This window comes from Aspergillus sydowii (assembly GCF_001890705.1).
Source record: "Aspergillus sydowii CBS 593.65 unplaced genomic scaffold ASPSYscaffold_8, whole genome shotgun sequence".
NCBI lineage: Eukaryota > Fungi > Ascomycota > Eurotiomycetes > Eurotiales > Aspergillaceae > Aspergillus > Aspergillus sydowii.
Window position 1 is genome coordinate 476019 of NW_024467866.1, and position 20230 is coordinate 496248.

General features: G+C 51.7%; 8 protein-coding genes and 1 non-coding gene across 9 annotated transcripts; 6 read left to right on the top strand and 3 right to left on the bottom strand.

Moving 5' to 3' along the window:
• Nucleotides 1-421: 421 nt before the first annotated feature.
• On the bottom strand, nucleotides 422-5061 carry ASPSYDRAFT_59395 (ubiquitin-binding TORC1 subunit KOG1; the record flags this gene model as incomplete). The annotated part of the gene is made up of 5 exons (XM_040849692.1): nucleotides 422-611; nucleotides 670-1007; nucleotides 1059-1392; nucleotides 1445-4476; nucleotides 4534-5061. The coding sequence occupies 5 exons, from the start codon at nucleotides 5059-5061 to the stop codon at nucleotides 422-424; spliced, it is 4422 nt and encodes a 1473-aa protein (XP_040700765.1).
• A 599-nt stretch (nucleotides 5062-5660) lies between these two features.
• ASPSYDRAFT_47230 (uncharacterized protein) lies at nucleotides 5661-7837 on the bottom strand. The gene has a single exon (XM_040847396.1). The coding sequence runs from the start codon at nucleotides 7433-7435 to the stop codon at nucleotides 5903-5905; it is 1533 nt and encodes a 510-aa protein (XP_040700766.1). The 5' UTR covers nucleotides 7436-7837; the 3' UTR covers nucleotides 5661-5902.
• Nucleotides 5673-5744, top strand: ASPSYDRAFT_t102. The gene has a single exon. It is a non-coding gene; the product is annotated as a tRNA-Met (tRNA).
• Nucleotides 7838-8370: 533 nt separating the features above from the next.
• ASPSYDRAFT_205904 (uncharacterized protein) lies at nucleotides 8371-9993 on the bottom strand. Its single transcript, XM_040843892.1, has 4 exons — nucleotides 9712-9993; nucleotides 9530-9659; nucleotides 9344-9476; nucleotides 8371-9277 (listed from the first exon to the last, which is right to left on the bottom strand). The coding sequence occupies exons 1-4, from the start codon at nucleotides 9874-9876 to the stop codon at nucleotides 8473-8475; spliced, it is 1233 nt and encodes a 410-aa protein (XP_040700767.1). The 5' UTR covers nucleotides 9877-9993; the 3' UTR covers nucleotides 8371-8472.
• Nucleotides 9994-10722: 729 nt separating this feature from the next.
• ASPSYDRAFT_47235 (cytochrome P450) lies at nucleotides 10723-12975 on the top strand. The gene is made up of 7 exons (XM_040847397.1): nucleotides 10723-11017; nucleotides 11070-11161; nucleotides 11216-11249; nucleotides 11298-11496; nucleotides 11576-11968; nucleotides 12041-12488; nucleotides 12585-12975. Exons 1-7 carry the CDS (start codon nucleotides 10789-10791, stop codon nucleotides 12726-12728), a joined length of 1539 nt encoding a protein of 512 aa, XP_040700768.1. The 5' UTR covers nucleotides 10723-10788; the 3' UTR covers nucleotides 12729-12975.
• Nucleotides 12976-14428: 1453 nt separating this feature from the next.
• On the top strand, nucleotides 14429-15945 carry ASPSYDRAFT_155318 (uncharacterized protein; the record flags this gene model as incomplete). The annotated part of the gene is made up of 5 exons (XM_040842446.1): nucleotides 14429-14566; nucleotides 14626-14852; nucleotides 14923-15062; nucleotides 15119-15327; nucleotides 15403-15945. 5 exons carry the CDS (start codon nucleotides 14429-14431, stop codon nucleotides 15943-15945), a joined length of 1257 nt encoding a protein of 418 aa, XP_040700769.1.
• A 750-nt stretch (nucleotides 15946-16695) lies between these two features.
• ASPSYDRAFT_122471 (uncharacterized protein) lies at nucleotides 16696-17295 on the top strand (the record flags this gene model as incomplete). Its single annotated transcript, XM_040840430.1, has 1 exon — nucleotides 16696-17295. A coding segment is annotated over one exon (600 nt), but the record flags the coding sequence as incomplete, so codon positions are not given.
• ASPSYDRAFT_155621 (uncharacterized protein) lies at nucleotides 17284-18373 on the top strand (the record flags this gene model as incomplete). Its single annotated transcript, XM_040842474.1, has 3 exons — nucleotides 17284-17686; nucleotides 17742-17837; nucleotides 17925-18373. 3 exons carry the CDS (start codon nucleotides 17284-17286, stop codon nucleotides 18371-18373), a joined length of 948 nt encoding a protein of 315 aa, XP_040700771.1.
• A 285-nt stretch (nucleotides 18374-18658) lies between these two features.
• On the top strand, nucleotides 18659-19873 carry ASPSYDRAFT_155897 (intradiol ring-cleavage dioxygenase; the record flags this gene model as incomplete). The annotated part of the gene is made up of 1 exon (XM_040842503.1): nucleotides 18659-19873. The coding sequence occupies one exon, from the start codon at nucleotides 18659-18661 to the stop codon at nucleotides 19871-19873; it is 1215 nt and encodes a 404-aa protein (XP_040700772.1).
• Nucleotides 19874-20230: the final 357 nt, after the last annotated feature.

Sequence of the window (20230 nt, forward strand, 5' to 3'; positions counted from 1 at the left end):
TAAGGTACCTCACTGTAATCCCGCAACCATCCATCATCCATATACAACCAACCAGCAAGAACTATAGGAAGATAAAACGAAAGTGACAAAAACTAGCACCAAACCGCTTAAGTGCTGAAACAAACAATTCATCTCCCAAACGCCGAAAAATCGATGCGTCATGAAAATAACCCATGCTAGTCTGTTCTGTTCCTTCTGGGTAGAAAAGAGAAGCAGGAGGGGAAAAGAAAAAGGAAAAAACCATATTACCACCCAGAACCCAGAGCGCCGTGTTCGTGCCTGTAAAGTGAAGTAAACAAGACGGGATGAGAGACGAGACAAGACATAACAAAGAGAAGTGTTGGAAGTAGAGGTAGAAAAAGTCGAAGAATGGGGGAGGATTCCTTGCGAGAAGATAAGATGAATAATCTTTGCTCATGTTCTAGCAGCTCACGAGGTTAATGTGGTTGTCGTTGAGAGCCGCGCAGGCGAAGAGTGTACGGTGGGGGTGGAATGCGGTGCTGGAAATCGGTGAAGAGCGGTTTTGATGGAGGAAGCTTGAGTAAGGTTCGAAGGTGGAGAGATGCGTCCCGCCTACATTGTAGGTCTTGACTTCGTGGCGGTTCGTGCCGCTATCATGGATAGTTAATTGGCAGAAAGCAAGAAAATAGGAAGAAGATGGGTACGTACACCATGAAAACAGGCGCATGCTCGTGGACACTCAATGTACGTAGAGTATCCCTTGTGCCATAGATGGTTGAGATGGGGCTGTTCATTCTCAGATCCCAGAGCCTGATTTCGCCGTTCCGACTGCCGGATATAAGCTCTCTTAGACCACCGCGTTGCATGTGGACGTTTGTGATCCACTGCTTGTGTTCTCGCCACACCTTGACCATTGACGCCGTGGGTTTGAGGCGCTGATCAAAGACTCGAACGGCGCCATCACCGAATCCAGCGACAAAGATATTACCCGCCACTTGGTCTGAAGTCAAAGAGGTGATACAGGAGCCGGAGCGTGCGGGAATGTCCTAGAGTTGATGAGTTAGTGTGTTCGCATCCATGAGTCGGGGCCAACTTACGTTAGTGCAGACTTCGGTAGCTGCGTTCCACACACGGATGACCTTAACATCGCCTGCAACCAGCGCCTTGCCCTGGCCTTGCTGCCAGTCAAGTACAAGACCAGCGTTGCGATTACTAGGGATTAGTTCCGGCAGAGCCCTGAACGCTGTCACAATCTCAACGTCTCTTGACGATTCATAATTGCGGAACAATTTCAGCACGCCATCAGACGATCCTGTCATCAAAAGCGCCTGGTCATCTTCATTGATATAACGGACTTCGTTAATCTTAGATCCCAAGGGGTTCCTGTTGGAGAAGCGGTTGAGACGCTTGTGATTTTGCCAATCCCAGATTCTACTCTGGTGTCAGCGTACGTTGTTAGAAGAGAAACTCTCATTGAACTTACGCAATTGTATCCCTGTCGTCAGCCACGGCAATATGATCCTCAAACTGGTGGAAGCACATCTTCAATGGCTGGGTAGAATTGGATAGCAGTGCTACCGAGTTATCCCACCGAGTGCTACCAGCCTTGCCCTTCAGGGGTTGTGTTTCGGAGATAATCTTCTCGTTGCGGCTACGTCTCCAAAGACGCTCGTTATAATCCGAGCTACCGGGCTCGTCGGGTTCGTTGGGTTTCATCTGGGGTTCCCGGAAGTACTGAGCATGGGTAAGAATATGTTCGACCTCTTCCAAGTATTTTGCGCTTATCAAGTGGTGGAGTTCTGGAATTACCTCTGTTGACCAATCTAGGAATCTACTTATCAACGGGATGACAGGGACCAAAGACGGATCTTTCTGTTCAAAACCTCGGGACGTGGGGACCGGGGCTCGCTGGTATGTTGTCGGGGAAGCAAGTTGGTCGTTGACTTCGGGGGGTCGAGTCCATTCGGGGGGAGCTCGGCCTCTTGGGGTTGCTGGACCACGGCTCTTTGGTGATGTTAGGTGCGGCTCCTCTCGAGAGTCTCCTTGTGACGAGCCACCAAACGCGAGGTTCTTGAGCGAAGCTGCTACACTAGCAGTTCGCCTAAGACTCAACGAGATGTATCCTTCCTGTTTCGGTGGTGCTGACGGAGGAGGTGGTGGCGCAGCCCTCTTCGGGTTCGGCCTTTCTCGAACCTGTGACTGCTGGTTAACTCGGCCTGAGAGATCCATGATCTCATTACGGAGTCGGTCAGTTAGTGTGGCCATGGGTGAGTCAAGTAGACAATAGTGCATAAAATCAACAATCAACCCGGCATCCTGTGCAATGTCAGGATGCGGGTCAACGGACATAACGAGAAGTTGCTTCCAAACTGCGCCGAAGATGGTGTTTCGAGACATTGGCTGCAGCTTGACTGCTATACCTTCCGAATCGCTTTCGCTAAGTTGCATATCGCGAGAGTTGCTCAGACCTAGTTTATTAAGAAGGGCCTGCTTTTCCTCCTGCAGTTCCTCGTAAGCGGCAACCAGGAACTTGTTCTGATAGCGTTTCACGAAAGTGGAGAAGAAGACTAGAATCTCTTTCCGGACAATAACGCTGCCGTCTGATGACATGGGCAGCACAGAAACGCCGATGCTTTCCTCAATATGCGCCACTTGATCCGTCAAATCCGGAATACCAATAAATGTTGTTAGAGCATGTAGCATTGCGGCTCTAACTTCCGGAACAGGGTCGTAGATGAGATCGATAAGTCTATTGTGTGCAGCACACCGAATTCCCATCCACTTGGCTTCTGGGAAATCAGACCACAGCATACTAATGCAGAGGCAGGACCATTGTCGTAGTAATGGGTTTTCAACATCCGCTAGGTGCATCAAGCAGGATTCAAAGAGGTCTGAGGAGAGACAGACGTTCTGTCCTTGGGTATAATTCTTGCAAAATATTGATACGATGAAGGCGCACATAGCTCGGTGTTCGCTGGCATTTCCCACTGGGATAGGCGAGTTGGGGTTTAAAATAGAGATGAAGTAATGGATTCCATTGTCTTTCAAGAGGTCGTTCTGAACGGTATGGTCGACAGCCATTATTCGCGCCCAAATGAACACCATGACCGGCTTCAGCTCTTGAGCCGCTGACTGCAGAAGCTTGACAACATATGGGAAAATACCAATGCTCAAAGCTAAATGGACAGCCCATGGTCCTAAATCTAAGAATTTGCTGAGTAGGATCAAGGCTCTTAACCTATGCGCCTGACTCAGAAGGACCTGAAGAACGATGGGGAGTTGATCTGGCGGGCTCTTTTCAGTTGGTCCAGAGGATAGGTACACTTCAAAGGCAGTAAGTTGTTCCGCGAAGAAACTGGAGTGTTGATATTCGTATTGCCGACGGCCCTCATCATGGTCGATCAGAGCATGGAGCTGAGCGAGGACCAATTCAACAGCCAGATCCCAGCTCTTCCACAGCGGGTGGTTGTGGGTCTCCGGAAGCTCAGGCGATGAAATCGGTTGGCATTTATATGTGCGCATGATCCGCTCACTAAGTAGAAAGTTTCGGAAAAGGGCTGCAACCATGAGGTCTTGACGGAAGAGTTTCTTGAACAGAGCCCGCGGAAGCGTCTTCCAGGCGATAGTGTCGGTGATTGCGGTAAAGATCCAGTTCAACTCTCCCAGGGGACTCCTGCGGTCCTGTAGACGACCGGGAACCCGGAACTCATCGATCTTGACGTTGGACTGCAGGGGATTTTGGAGGATAAAGAACCGTAACGCAATTTCAATTGGCGTGGTCAGACAGCATGTGAACAAATCGGCTGGGAGGTCCGGATTTGTAGGAAGCGATTCGTTTTTCTGACATGCTGCGAGAATAATGCAGTCCCCATAGTTCTGAATGAGCGCGTTCGGATCAAGTCTCTTCTGCTCGACATTTTCCTTCTCGTGCTTCTCGACGAATGTGTGGAAGTTCTGCACAATATTGCCTGCATGAGACACATCGAAAACGAAGAGACTAGGCCCCGCCAGCCATTGCTGTAGGTCATATAACGACACCGGGATATACTGCGTGTAATTCTTATTAAAAACCCAGATCTCACCCGACTGTGTTGGCAGAGGAACACCGTGCCCATTGTAGTGGAAAAGAACTCGTTCGTCTTTGGCATTCCGACGAAGCGAAACACAAAACTTCTTAGTCTCGTCGACGGAAGGGTCAAGGTATTGCTTGTATCGCGTCCTAAGACTAAGGGTCTCGTACTGTTCCTGCAATTTTTTCCCGATCTGCTCCATCAGCTTGTTGTGGCCACCACCAGTCGTAGACGTCGGGTCAACCCAGCACTCCAATTTGGCAGTCGGGTTTGTCTTCACGACATCCGGCGGGTCAACGCCGATGTTCAGGCAAATCGCTAACGCGGCGGAAACAGTCTTGAGGCGATCCTTCATTCGCCAGTCTTGCGATGGCCAGCTTCCGACTGGATCTCTCGGGAAGCCACTCGTCTCGTGGCGCTTTTCTGTGAAGTACATGTAGAAATTCTAAAAAGTATCAAGTCAGACCAGGTTCAGCACATGACTCCAGTAATATCCGCTTACCGAATGAAGAACCTTGAGATACTCGCTCGAGGTGTACTCCTCCTGCCACCCATGCCTCATCGCAAAGTCTTCCTCATCGTCATTATCCGCCAGCACAGGTGCACTAAACCCTCCGCGCGGGCCATAATCACTCTTGGCCCTCTTCAAAGCCGTCGGCCGTCCTCCACCACCACCACCGCCACCACTTTCGGACCCTGCCTGATCTGACGTATACCGCGAACTATTTTCAGTCGGCGTGGTATTTGTGTTCTCACCAGACGAGCTGGTCGGTCGGCCTGGCGGTAAGAACAGCTGTTTCTGTTCGACTGATGTGAAAGAACGGTGGTGGTTCGACAGAGGTGGTGCGGGGGACCTTTCGCGCGGCGGGATGTGCGTCTCGAGATCGGGGCCGAACGCTACTCGGACGGACTTGTGGTTATTTCTGCGCGGCGGGTCAGCCTGCAGACTCGATGTCTGCTCCTGCTGCGGCTGCGGCTGCTGTTGTGGTGGTATGTCTCGTTGCTCCATGTCGCTAGTTGGGTCCCTCATTGTATGGGGATGATGGGCATGATGTTCACGGCTGTCGTATAGATAGAAGCTTTTCTCTTCCAACCGCCGAGTTGTCTGGAGGGTTGAAGGCTTGAAGCAGCTGTTAGTGAATGGTACAGGGGCGCGCGGGACTCGTGTGAACTGATTTTGGACAGTGGGGCGCCCACCTTATCAGAAACTCAGCGTATACACTGAATCCAGACCGACTATCATCGGAATGGGTGAAGTTGGTGGTTGGAGAATTAGAGAACAGCTCCGCTGGGACTTGCGAGACAGCGGGCTCAGTTTGTGAGAAAGCAGGCTATTTGTGATGCAAGACAGCAGCTCTCAGCCCCGAACCAGCAGCTTCAGAATCGCGAAGTGAATAATGAGAGGCGGCTCACTTGGGGACGAGAGGTAAGCTCGCTGGCCTTGGCACGAGCTCTGGGGAGTAGTTTTTCCGGCCGTCCCTCGAACGGGCCTAGTACCTGCCCCGGTATCGAATGCGGACTAGCTTGCCCCATGTGACGCAGCCCTAATCAGGAACAAGACCCAGTGAGTGAATACTACCCACTGTGACTCACTCTTCCCTTTATTGCTCATAATTGTGGTTCGTCTTTCAACAATGAAAAAGCATGTTGACGCAGCGGAAGCGTGCCAGGCTCATAACCTGGAAGTCCCTCGATCGAAACGAGGACATGCTAATTGTTACTTTTTTTTGTTCTTCTTTTGTTTTGCCTCCGAGCATTTGGATGGCAGTGGATGTAGTGAATAAAAAAAAATCGATGAGATGGATCATTCAGCATTCTCCTGCGGTGGACAGTCATAACACAGCCAAGTACGCACCCTGCGTCTACTCTTTCTACGCACCCCTCCCGGTGGGAATGTTGAACAGCACAGCTGGCAGACCCTTGCCATAGGCCTGGTCAACCCGGAAATATCCAGTGCGATCAAACTGGATAACGTCGTCCACACGAAGCCTCGAAATATTGCAGTCCGCCCAGACCTCTATACAAAATTCACTCCTCTTTGTTAGTAGCAAACTGATGTCGTCGTCGTCCTTCTCAATCTTGTCCTTTATCATGAGGTGATCGAAGAAATATATATTGACCGGCACCATATTTCTCGGCTCCTTGGCAAGCCATGTAATCTTCTTCTCTGTCTTTTTGGGATCTGACTTTAGATCAAGCTTGAGTTGGATAGTCAAGACAGCCCCCGTCTTGGGATCAGTACCGATGCTCGAAATAATAGCATTTCCCCAATTCATGAGAGTAATCACCTCGCCGTCTTTGAAGAATCTCGCATCATCCTGCGCGATGAGGATCTCCTTTGCGAAGACAACCTCCTTGGTCCCCAGATCTGGGTTCTTGTGTTTCGGCCGTTGAGCTGAGCTTGTCTCTCCAAACCCGTCAATATAAGCCGTGACAACATCAAGCTTGGGTATGGCCGTATACCGCGCCGCAATCGGGTCGATATATTTCTTATTAACAGCCCAGAATTGCGTCCAGTCCATGTTGACAATATCCTGGCTCGGGCCCTGCTTCAGTATAAACTCTCGCAGCGCAGGGATGGTGCAGCCCCTCCGTCGAATACCTCGTACAGTAGGCATGCGCGGGTCATCCCACCCCCAGACAATATTCTCATCAACGAACTTGACGAGTTTCCGCTTTGACAAGACCGTTCGGACAAAACTTAGTCTGGAAAAGTCCCATATCTCGACTGGTCGAAGACCCAGGGCGTTCTGGATCCAGTGGTATTGTGGGTTCCGATCACGATACTCGTTTGTGCGCAGGGCGTGCGTGACACCCTCAGCGGAGTCGAGATACGGCGCGCAGAAGTCATAGGTTGGATATATCTTCCAGAGACTCCCAGTTCTGTGATGCGGCTGGTGGTTGCAGCGGTAGATGGCCGGGTCTCGCAGGGCTTTATTAACATTATCAACTGAGATTTTGGCACGGATGCACCACTGAAGGCCATCCTGGGAGCCGGATTTCATTTCCTGGAAATGCGCGAGTGTTTCCTCAACGCTCATATCGCGACATGCACTAGCAATGCCCTTCATACGTTGATCCCGCATTAAGTCCTTGGTGGTGTTATCGGCGTAAGCCTTGCTGGAATTTATCAGCCGAATACAGGCCTCGTACATCTGCTGGAAGTAATCACTCGAGTATGTGACACGATCTGGAACAACTCCGAGGAGCGAAAGGTCGTACATGATCAAGTCCTGAAATTCCTGAGACTCCTTGGACGGATTGGTATCGTCGAAGCGGCAGATAAGCGTGCCCCGTCTGTTGCCGTACTCGTGTGCGAAGTAGTCATTCAGAAGAGCAGCCTTTGCGTGCCCAATATGCAGATACCCTGATGGTTCTGGCGGAAAGCGACAAACAATTTCCATTCTCGGTGTTTTTTAGCCAGATGTTGTAGTTTGCGCCGGTTGGGTTGGAAATGGCTCTGTTTTGCTGCGTTTGCCTGTAAAATTCGGTTACGGCGTCTGATAGCCAGGGATGCGCGCTCTCGATGAAGTTGAACCATCGATTGATACTCTGATTGTTTCGTGACAGGCCAACAATGACTCTGTTGCCTCGCAGGGCCCCCCAGATGACGATATCTGCGAGAGTCAGAGAGTGACCGACCATGTACGACCGCAGTGCGAGATGCGACTCGAGTTCCTTCACCGGGACTTCCAAAGCCTTGAAATTGAGAACAGTAAGCGATTTCAGCCGCTCGATCCATTCTCCGATCTAGTATAAAAGATTAGATAGACACAGGACACCAATTTAGCACCGTGCATACCTCGTTGCGCTTCTGCAGTGCATCAGCCGAAGGCAAATAATGTAAAAGCTGGCGAAGAATTGCAGTATCAACCGTTTTCTGGCCGTTTCCGGAAACAAGATCAGCGACATTGTTGTCTGCGTCCACATTACTTGTATTCTTGAAGACAGTGTCGACTTCAATTCCGTGGGCGGCGTAAGCGCCGGCGAGGTACAGTGGAAGCGTCAAGGCTGTATTCGCCTTTACGGCGATGGTGAGAGTGGCCATTGTCAAGTCAGGTATGGCGAAAATAAAGATGGTAAAAAGATCAGACGGCGCTGGTCATTCAGCTATACTCGGACATTCAGGTGCGATGACTCGATGTCGATGTTGACTCAGATTGTGCTGTGCCGCATAGTTACATGTTGATCAGCCTAGTCCAATACCGGAAGCCGGCGCGTAAGTCGGTGGCCATGTTATGCTAAACCAGTCTATGATTATCGACCTTTACCCGTTCTCATTGGGAAGTTAATGACCTCCTCTATTGATAACACTGATTTAGATTCTCAACAGTGCTGTCGGTTCGCCGCCGAACGGGCATGCCCTAACCTGCCTATACTTAGCACGTTCTGCGTGTGATAGATGATTTTGGCGAATAAATAAATGATAGTAAAATAAAAATTATTCAGAATTATGAGAAAGCACGGCCTCAAACAACGCAACAGGAAGAAACGCCTGTCCCTCCGGCCTATATACATTCCTAACCACAAACCCAGCCATTTCAAATAAACCCACCCACTCAGCCTCCGTCCTCTGAAGCGCCGAAAAACACTCCATCATCATGAAATCCAACACCGCAGACAAAGGATTCACAGGGGCGTTACGGTCAGGATAAATAAGGTCCTGCACCAGCAGCACGGAGTCTGGCGCCATTGATTCCCTGATATTAGCCAGAATCTGTAGCGCCTGTTTATCTGGCCAGTCGAGTAGTACTGTTCGCATATAGTACGCTTTCGCGGCCTTGATGGGTTGTGGATCGAGCATGTTATACTTTACGATGTCGATATTCTCGCCCAGTGGCGCGGTAATACCCTCGACGACAGATGGTATATCCTGGAGAATAAGACGACCTTGAAGGTTCGGAAAGCGTTTTCTGAAAGCGACGAGTTCGTGGCCTTCATTCCCTCCTACATCGACTAGCAGGACTCTGTCCTTTTCTCCTTTTCCTTCTGCTACTGTTTCTGTGTAATTGAATCGTTCCAAGACAGGGTACATCTCAAACCAGTTCTTCTGCATGCCCCGTCTGTTCCCCATCACGGTGTTAAAGGCCGACTGTGCTTCTGGGTTCCTGGCTAGCCAGTCAAAGTAGTGGTCTTTTGTGTTGAGGCCGAACTGTAGGGGTCCATTGTAGGCGTTGCTTGGGTTCTGGTAGTTGGTTTTTTCGAAGTAGGCTGCGAGTCCTGCGGAGATGGGGGATAGATTTTCTCTACAATACCTCAGTGGATATCTGTTAGCACGGTTATATACATAAGAGGGAGGGGATGATATTTACACGTGCTTGAATGTCTCCCCTGAAGTAGTGCCGTTTGCGAGTGCCAGCGCAATAGGGCTGGCCTTGTATGTAGGCGTTTCCGTCCCGATGTCTTCAAACATGTTTTGTGCGTGGAGGAAGCGCATTATGCGGTCTATTCTATTAGTACTATTCTTGTAGTTATAGCTCGGTGGACTCTCAGCATACAGAGAAGGCTCTCATCCCCCTTTGTCTTCGCCGAAAGTTCAGAAAGGGTGATTTCAGAAGATGCAGACTGCGAAAAAGCATCGAATACGCCCATCCCCTGCGCAACTCGGATACAGGCAGAAACGAAGTGCTAGTGAATGTTAGGCCCCGAGGACGTACTGCGATAATCACCTCGCACTCACTCCGTAGCTGAGTCTCTGTATCTTCTCCTCGGGCGTTTCTAGCGATGTACGGAGCTTTTCAATTGCGGAGATGAGCTTCGCGCGCTCTTCATTTTGGATATCCTCTACTTGGATGGTAGAAATGGCGGCCGTGATAGACGCGAGACTACTTAATGGGTCGGCCATCTTGGTGCTCACCCAACTAGGCCTTGTATAAACAAATTAGAACCCTCGTGAAATGAATGATCCTCTTAAGCGGCTGCTGTTCGCCTGTTCCTCGGTGAGTGACGTTCACCACAAGGCCGTGGGAGCTACAGCAGCAATCATAAGAGCGAATTCGGGCGGGGTAGGAGGCGTAGACACAAGCGACTTGATAAAAAGCAATTATTATGTACATGCGATTGGTTCAGGGGCAGTCCCAGGAGAGGTTATATACAAGCCAGGGTTGCCAGCTTGCAGGAATCATTTTCAAGTTGGATTCTTTAAGCACAACCCCAGTAGTTATTATTCTCTTACTTGGTTTAAATAAATCGGAATTATATTCCACCAGATCATCAAAGAGAGGGTCAAGTCTTCCGTAAAGTCTATGTTGACAGGCTGGCCTTGTAGCGTACTTTTAAATAACGCCAGTCTGGATAATCAAGCCAGACTAATCGACCAGTAGCAACAACCCAGTCTCCAAAGTGTAAGCCCAGACCATCCCAACGACGAAACACAACGCTACCAAAAGCCCCTCTTTCTCCATCCAGCTAGTCCCCGGAGTTGGTTGACGTGGGACCGCGTTGGACAAGTTGAGAACAGACCAGGATCAGCATCTAGCGGGCTGTCATGGACTCATTATCAAACGGCGCGACTCGGACCGGCACGACGCTATGCAAGACCGTTATTTCTCATTGGGCGTCATGGCTTAGTTGGCTTAGCTTGGATGGCTTAGGGACCGCCGTCGTGGAGCTAGCCACACACGGGGCTGCGGCGAGAGCAAAAACAAAAGTACAGTCTGGGCCAGGGTCTGTTTCTCATTAAACGGCCTGTTCCCACGTATATGAAATCAGTCTGCATGGACTGTGCAATTGACGGCTGAAACTGGCGACCGCGAAAATGCCTTTCGGTACACTTCTTGATGGCATTGATAAGCCCCTGCTAGCTCGGGGGGTTCTCGTTGCAATTGTTGCGTACTGGACGTTCTGGATTATCTACGCGCGATGGTTTCACCCACTGGCGAAATTCCCAGGGCCGTTCTGGGCGTCTATCACGCGGGTTTGGACGGTGCTTCATGTTCTCCCTGGTGATGCTGAGAAGGCGCAGAAGAAGCTGCACGAGAGATACGGTAGTTGCGCTTGAACAGACTGTTGTCTTGTTTAATTGCTGATTAGATGCAGGGCCCGTGGTGCGCATTGCCCCGAACGAACTAATCACCAGCGACCCGGGGGCGATGAAAACCCTATACGGGGTTAAATCATATACACACAAGGTATGTTTCTGTTGCAAGATTAGTACGGGCTGATGCTCTCGTATTGACCAACAGACCGACTTTTATGTAGCCTTCAGACCACCGTGGGGTACGTATCTAGAACCCCGGCCCTCAAGCACATAACTGACCAAAGCAGCGCGATTCCCAGACCATTTCACATCTGCAGGCGGAAAACAACATGCTGAGCGCCGACGGATCGTCACCAATGTCTACACCATGACGAGTATCCTGCAGTCAGAACAGTACATCGAGAAGTGCATCGATGTGTGGATTGAGAAGTTGGACGCGATGGCTGATAACAAGGAGTCTTTTGACCTGTGGGTGTGGACACGGATGTACGTACTGTACTATATTCTTTGCACAACACAACCGGCCGCATTCTATATCCAAAATGCTAATGATATATTCATGTAGGTACGCATACGATGTCGTCGGCGAACTCTACTTTAGCAAGATGTTCGGCTTCCTGCAGTCTGGCGGCGACCACCTAGGCTATATCGCAGCAACGGACGACCTGATCCCTACACAGTTCCTGGCGGGCAATATGCCTACCTACGTGCGGAGTATCTTCATGTTAACGGGGATCCTCTTCCCAAAGGTGCGAGGGGCTCTGAAAGCCCTAGGGAGTCTTACTGAGGCGACGGACACAATGCTGAAGAACCGTCTGGCTGCGTTACAGAGCGGTTCAGACGATTCGAAACCGCAGCGCGCTGATATCCTGGGAAAGTTGATGGACATCTCGCATAAGAACGGCAAGGAGCTGGACTTTGTACTCGATGATGTCAAAATGGAGGTTTTTATCGCTTTGTATGTGCTGCTTAACCCGCTCCACCCATATCTGGAGAGTTGAAGCAAATATAATACTAACCCTTGAATCAGCTTCGCCGGAAGCGAGACCACCGCGCTCACCCTCTCAGGAATCCTATACAAAATCTTCCGCCACAGAGCCGTATACGAAAAACTCACCGCGGAGATCGACGCCGCTGCCGCCGCGAATCAACTCAGCTCCCCGCACATCGCGTACAACGAAGCCATCAAACTCCCCTATCTAACCGCCTGCATTAAAGAGGGCATCCGGATGCACCCCATCACCGGAGTCTCCTTCCCGCGGCACGCACCACCGGCCGGATGCGAGGTGGGCGGGTACTACATCCCAGGGGCCGCGCGGATCGGCGTCAACCCCGGCATTATCCATTTCGATAAAGGCGTGTTCGGGGACGACGCGGACGAGTTCCGCCCGGAGAGGTGGATTGAGGGGGATGCGAGCGTGATGGATCGGTATATCATGCAGTTTGGGATGGGGGCGCGGACTTGTCTGGGGAAGAATGTGCGTATCCACCGTGAACTTGCCCTTTGTTATTCATTATCCAGTAACGGTATCCACTGCAAAGAGTCGCTAATGCTGACGCCTGGACCTGTTCAGATCTCGATGTGTGAGATATACAAGGCCATTCCACAGCTAATGCAGGCTTATACGTTTGAGCTTGGAAGCGAGGAGGAGATGCAGACGACGTCGTACTGGCTGCATAAGCCTGTTGCAATTGATGTCAAGGTGAGACGTCGCTAGGTGATCCAACCACTAGAATGAAGTCTGGATGTTTCGTGCTCGAGTTTAAAATTGGACCCGGTTTGGAGGTTGTGATCTGCTGAGCTGTATGGTCAGCTGAAGGAGTAGACTCTGCGTAGTGCGCACTATCTCCAATTCCAGTAAAGGAGGCATTCTCCGGTTCTAGACGCGATCTGTTGGCGTTGCAGCTGCAGTCAAGGGCGTGCTGGATCTTCAGACTAAGGAAGAAGGCTTCCCGGACCACGCGCTCGGGTCAGTCTTGCCTCGAGGAAGAATCAGCTTCAATCAGCTCCAATGAATGAAAGTGTAGAAATTGCAGGGCTCTGACTGGGCGGGGGAAATGATCACGGGCCCGAGATTGGCAGTCCACAGGTACAAAAGAAGTGCAAGGGAAGTCAATTCCGCACCCCGCTGTGAACTCTCCGTCCATCTCACTCTCACACACTCTCTCTTCCGCTTCTGGGATCCCTGCGGCGGCTTTTTCCGGATTGCCAGCAGTCTCCACGGATGTTGAACTGGGATCGTGGAAAGATTGAACTTTAAGGAATGAACTTTAAACTCTCGAGTCTGGCCCTCGTATCGCGACCATGGATCGGTTGTACCATGGCCGTTCCCACTTGAGTGATGAGTGCTGATTGCCGAAGAGCCCCTTTTCTTCAGTTCTTCAGTACTTTGGTCGGTCGCAAGTATGGAGCTGCTTCGTACAACTATCCAGACATTGGTATTATGGCTGCGTGTTGGACTTGGGAGTCTTCGTGACGACTGATTACTGATCGAAACTGATCGAGACCGTCGCGCAACTGATCAACAATTATTTGTTCGAGAATCAAACTATCCTGTTAGCCTGGCATTCTGAGATATTGTCACGGATTGGGCGCTTTAATTTTCCTCAGTTGTCTGCACCGGTCCCTGATGGCGGAAGTTTGTAAAGTCTGGACGCCAGGTGGAAACCCCGTATTCACGACCCTCGCTATACGAGCGGACGAGCCATAAACGGTATTCTGCACTCTTTTCCCAAATCTTGAAGAACTTCTCGTTCGCCTTGGCGTCTCGTGGCGATTGGCGATCTGCACACAAAAGTACAGGGATTGTGATCCTGCTCGGGCGCAACCCGAGCAATGGCGGTGGTACTAAGAACCACAATATACCACATTGGTCGTAGCCTGTGCAGCTGAAACTCTTTTTCTTACACGCGCTGACCAGAAATGGAAACTATAACGACGAACGAGCGTCCCAGGCTAAGCGAGTCTGCGGCGCATTCCCCTGTCTCTTCAGTATGTGTGCCAGCTATAGCTGTATATTAAAGTGACATTTATAGTGGCCGCGTTGACACTGACAGCGACACTGACATAACTCCACCCCAGCAAGATCCCGAATGATTATTGTCGGTGAGTGTTCGCATTATTGCTGCAGCTCTGCAGCAGCAGTGGGCCCGGTGGAGGATGCAAGATTGCGATGGGCGAATCTGCAAACGAGATCCGACGGCGATCGTGCAGACTGTTGGGAGGTGCAAGTAACCAAGTAGAGTTGCGCCACTGAACCTTCAAGCGCGTGGTCTCCGCTCAGAGAAAAAGAAAAGTGAGAACCGTTTCAGGAGAACCTGGGGGGCTTGAAATATCGGCACGGCTTATATCTTCGGGTGCCAACATCGGCAGCCAGTCCTGCAGTCTGGTCGTTTTTATTTCCTGCTGCCCGTCGAGATGGCAGTGGACTACACTGAGAGTTTTACCCTGTTGGGGATTGGGCTGTTCTTTATCCTCGTGCGTGTTTATGTGCGATGGACGCAGGTTGGACCGTCCAACTTCCAGCTCGATGATTATATGATGCCCTTGGCTGGGGTATGCCGTTCCCCTCTCTACTCTTCCTTTCTAGGGCTTCGTTTCTAACGCCTCATCAGGCAGTCTTCGCAGTCGAAGTGTCCCTGGCCTACCTTGTCGGCGCCCGCTATGACGGCTTCACCAACAGCTACATGACGCCCGAGGCGCGCGCCGCGCTCGATCCCAACTCGGAGGAATACCACTCCCGCGTCATGGGGTCCAAGATCCAGGTCGCAGGCTGGAACCTGTACGCCATGGTCCTCTGGCTGATCAAGGGCTCTCTGGCGGTCTTCTACTCCCGACTCACGTACGCCAGCCCCGCTACAGCCCCTACACATAGCCAAAATACCAAAAGAACCCTATACTGACAGCAATAGAACTGGACTGAGCCACCTTCCAACTCGAGTGCGCTTCGCATACGTCCTTCTCGGAGTCACCTATCTCGCCGTGGCATTGACCCTCGTGCTCAGCTGCCAGCCCATGCACAAGTTCTGGCAGATCAACCCAGATCCAGGGAGTGCGTCTCTCTCCCTTTCTTTCTACATTGTTCGAGCTAAGACTGACACTCTATAGATATCTGCCAGCCCGCCCGCTCAATGGTCTACGTCCTCGTCGTCATGATCCCCAACGTCCTAACAGATATCTACCTCCTCTCCATCCCCCTCCCCCTCCTCTGGGCCGTGCGCATCGGTCTCCGCCGAAAGATCACCCTCATGGGCCTCTTTAGCGGCGCCATCTTCGTCGCCGTTGCTGCGATCGTCCGTGCCGTGATTGTCATAATCGTGCGTCCACCACCACCACACCGTATACTATATATTGTACATGCCAAAATGCTAATGCTAATGCTAATTGTATAGGCCGGCTCCAACGGCGCCGTCGAAGGCAGCAAATGGGCCTGCCGCGAATCCTTCGTCTCCATCATCGTCGCAAACCTCCCCATCATCCAACCCCTCATCCGCCGCGGCGCAAGCAAACTCGGTCTCTCGGCTCTATTCAGCAACAGCGGGCCAAGCAGCTACGGACACGGTCCGTCCGGTGGACGGCGGCGCGAGGGCGATTACCCGCTTGCCTCGCACGACATGGGGACCGGAAAGTCGAAAACGGGTACGGAAACCGGCGGCGGTGGGTGGAGGGGTCGGCGGCTGCGTGGGCTTGGGTCGACGGTGCATCATCATTCGACGGCGATGGGGAGTGATGAGGAGATTCTGGTTGAGGGCGGGAATAGGAATGCTGGGGGGAAGGGGAATAATCAGATTACGGTTACGCACGAGACTGTGATTGAGCGCGAGGAGGTGAGTCCGACTGGGTCGCCGACTCGGAATGAGCATGGGCATGCTGTGCAGGAGTCGGTGTCTAGGGATAACGGGGGAGCGTGGGATGGTGGGTTGAAGAGGGGGTAGAGGTGGTGCGTCCATTATGATTTAATGCATATTTATTTGATAATTATTAATCTTTTAATTCATGATTATGGGATGGGCTGGTTTGGTTAGGGAAGCGGATGGGTGCTAGGGCCGGATACATATGTATATATACCCCATTAGACGTTATATATACCTTTATAATTTCAGAACGTCTGGGGCAGACGCGATAAAGAATTGCAACTGTACATCACGGAGTTCTACGAGTGTGATTACATGGAGTGGAGTTATAGGGATAGACTTGAGCTTATGATAGTTTCCAGCCCTCTGGCATGTAGAAGTAATGGTTGTCGGTCAAGGGCGTCGAAGGGTAGACGATGTGTTATAACTGGCTGTAAAGCCTCAGGCGCATCAGGATCAAAACTTTGAAAGGCTGAAGGATCCGCAGAGGAAGAGATCCAGCGTGCTACACTACGGAACTCCGGCCCTCCGTCAAGACATGATGTCTTTTTGCCCCACAAGGAGACTATAAGAGACTATAACTCGGAGTCTGCTGCCTGTTACAGTAATGGTTTGGAATATTGCTAGATGCCACCCATCAGCAGTTAAAAGCGCCGTGTACGCCCACATCTTAACGTGCAGACATCCATCATGCTCCGCCCGACTGCCATCTTTGCACTGGCTCTCTGCCTGACAGCCTCAGCCTCAGCCACAGAGAGAATCGCGCCCGCTGCCCAAACGCTGAACGGGACATACTCTGGCGTGCACTCTGCCGAATTCAACCAGGATCTCTTCCTTGGTATTCCGTATCTCCAGCCACCCATTGGCGATAGACGGTTTCATCCTGCGGACACCCTGAGCAGCTCGTGGAATGGGACCAAATCGGCAACATCCTATGCCCATTCATGCGTTGGCTATGGGACTTCCATCCCCCTGGCAGAGATGTCAGAGGACTGTCTGTACCTCAATGTGATCCGCCCCCATCTGTCCGATAACGTATCCAACTTGCGGCTGCCAGTCGCTGTCTTCATCCACGGCGGAGACTTTTCAGGCGGCAGTGCCAGCCAGGAACAATACAACCTCTCATTCATCGTCGATAAATCAGTCCAGCTCGGCCAGCCCATGCTGGCGGTTAGTTTCAACTACCGCCTCAGCGCCTGGGGCTTCCTCTTCAGCAACCAGCTGCGCGACACGGGAGCGACGAACATCGGACTCCGCGACCAGCGATTCGCACTCGCCTGGATCCACGAAAACATCGCAGGCTTCGGAGGCGACCCAGACAAAGTCACTCTCTGGGGCCAGGGCGCTGGTGCAACGAGTGTTGGCTTCCACATCACGGCCTACGCTGGGCGCAACGATAGTCTGTTCCGCGCGGCGATCATGCAGAGCGGCAACCCGGTTCCTGAGAAAGGGCTGAATGGGACGCAGTTCTACCAGCCTTTGTATGACGAGATTGCGCGGCGGGTTACTCCTGAGGCAGGGTATGCGATGGAAAATGGCATGGTGGAAGGGGATACCTGCTGGGATGCTGTGGACCGGATGGCCTGTCTGCGTAACGTGGAATTTACGCAGATGAACGATGCAATCAATGCTACGAGTGCGCAGTCATGGTTCCCGGTCATCGACGGTGATATTGTTTCTGAGCAGCCCAGTCGGTCGCTCTACACCGGGAAGAAATATGTGAAGGTGCCCATTCTTATCGGTGCTAATACCGATGAGGGTTCGCATTACATGCCTACGCACGATATCAGCACCGAGGACGAGTTTATAGACCTCATCGCGAGTACGTTTCCTTCCTGAACTTGATTAAAAGAAGCTCTCTGCTGATCCATATGAAGACCCTCAGTTCCACGGAGTCGCTCCTGGTATCGCACTGCCGCGCATCTTGGTCAACCAACTGGCGGCGGCCTACTCAAATGTGTCTTCTTCGCCACGTAAGTCTGCCCTCCCTTAGCCTTAGGAATAGCTATGGCATGGCAATTTCTAAACCGTTACAGACGAGAGAGCGTTAGCGTATCAAGGAGACGCCGCAATCCACGCGAATCGCCGACAGGCCTGTTCCACCTGGTCCCGCGCCAACATCAGCGCATACTGCTATCGATTCGACGTCCCGCTCTACGACCAAGCGTCTGCGCAGCACGGGAACGAAATGCCCTTCGTCCTTAACAACACAGGACGGCACGGACACGACGCCGATCCCATTTCCGGAGACGACCTCCCAGTCCTTGCGGGCGACATCAGCAGCAGCTGGGTGAGCTTCATTGCCACACTAGACCCTAATTCGTGGAGACAGCAGATAAATTCGACTCCGACGACCCCCGCGTGGCCAGAGTACGCGGCGGAAAAGGCGTACGAGATGGTGTTTCAAGCGAACGGGACGAGCCACGTTGAGCGGGATGTCTGGCGAGCTACTCAAATTCGGTTGATTAATGGAGAACCGTCTGGGATTGCAGTGGCATACCAGAGGTAGTCGCAGCAGATGCTGTAGTGGGTTCAGACAGACTAAATCTCGCAAGCCTGTCCAATTCTGATGTCGATCATCCTGTACCTACTCCGTAAACTCCGATGATCAGCATCATCGTGGGGCTTCCACTTAGGGCTATTGAGCCCGACTATACTTGCTCTACTGCACAACTACAACAACTATAAAAGGCCATTGATGTAAATGTTAATTGTAAGCTCTACCACACTGAATCTATTCTCTGGCTACTGCCTCCATAACGTTGAGTGCTTTAAAGAGCGGCGACATTGCACCATGCGCCTCCAACCGCTTGTACTGTTGGCTCTCGCCACCCCGGCATTGTCCCACGGAGCCTTTGAACATGCAGACCTCGAAACCCAACTGGCCAGACGCGACTTCTTCAGGCACGGCCGCCGAAGCCTCGAGTCGTGCGCCGGCACCCTCAACGAGGACGGGCCAAAACGCCGCGCCGCCTTCGTGAACGAGCACCGCCGACAGCTGAAGCTCAAACGCTCGATGGTTGAAGTCCTCAACACGAGCCACCTCCACGAAGGCCCATTCCTAAGCCCCGACAGACCAGCCGACGCCTTCGCCGGGGAGCATCACGTCCTCCTCAACCCCTACGGCGACAACGGACCCTACTACGTCCCCGGCGAGGTCATCCGCTCCGACGCCCGCGAAGACCAGCTCGGCGTCCCCATCATCGTCGAGGCCCAATTCATCGACTTTGAAACCTGCAAGCCCATCCCGGGAATGTGGTGGGATCTCTGGAACGCCAACGCCACAGGCGTCTACAGCGGCGTCATCAACCAAGGCAACGGCGACTTCACAGACCACTCCAACGTCAACAACACATTCCTCCGCGCCGTATCCATGGCCGACGAGGACGGCGTCGCCCAAATCCAAACCATCTTCCCGGGCCACTACACCGGCCGCACAAACCACATCCACATCATCGCACACTCAAACGTCACTGTCCTCGCCAACGGCACCATCACCGGCGGCAGCATCGCCCACATCGGCCAGTTCTTCTTCGACCAGGCCCTCATCGACAAGGTCTCGCAGACTTACCCCTACACGCAGAACCCTTACGTTCCCATCGGGAACGCCCTAGACGATACCTTCCACCAAGAAACCGCTTACTCGGCCTCGGACCCTGTCTTCCACTATGAGTATCTAGGCGATACACTGGCGGACGGGCTCTTCATGTGGGTGCGGGTCGGCGTGAACGCGTCTGCGAGCTGGCCCTCCGAACAGAGTTTCGTTTATGGCGCCGATGGCGGCAAGTACTCGTGTGGGACCGGGCGGATTGGTGCGAATTATACGTCCGATGACGAGAATTGTCAGAATGATGTGAATGTCGGTGCTCTGCCTGGTGAAAAGGGGCCCGGGCCCGCGGTTTATTCGGCGCCTCCACCCACGCAGTGGGATAATGAGACTGACGCGGCGGAGATCTCGGCTGCTCATAGCGTGCTGCAGGGGGAGAATAGCCCAACAACGGCGGCCTAAGCCTTCGTACCACTAGCAGTATGTCGAAGTTTCGTAATTCTTATTTCTCCTAGCGGAATTAAGTTTTAGGCTACTTCTTGGATGTTTTTATTGTGGATCTTAAGTAGAATTAAAAGTTCTTAAGTATCTATATACTATACTAAGAAGGGGTAGACTAAACTATTCTAGAGCTATACTCTTTATAAAAAGATAAATAGCTTATTATGTTTCTAAATTAATTACCACTGATTAAATACTACTACTAGTAAGAACTAATATTCTCTTTCTTATATTATTACTCAGTTTGAATCAAGAGAGAAATAAATGGAAAACTATTTTCTAACTATATTGACACCTATTATTTTCACACTTGCGTAT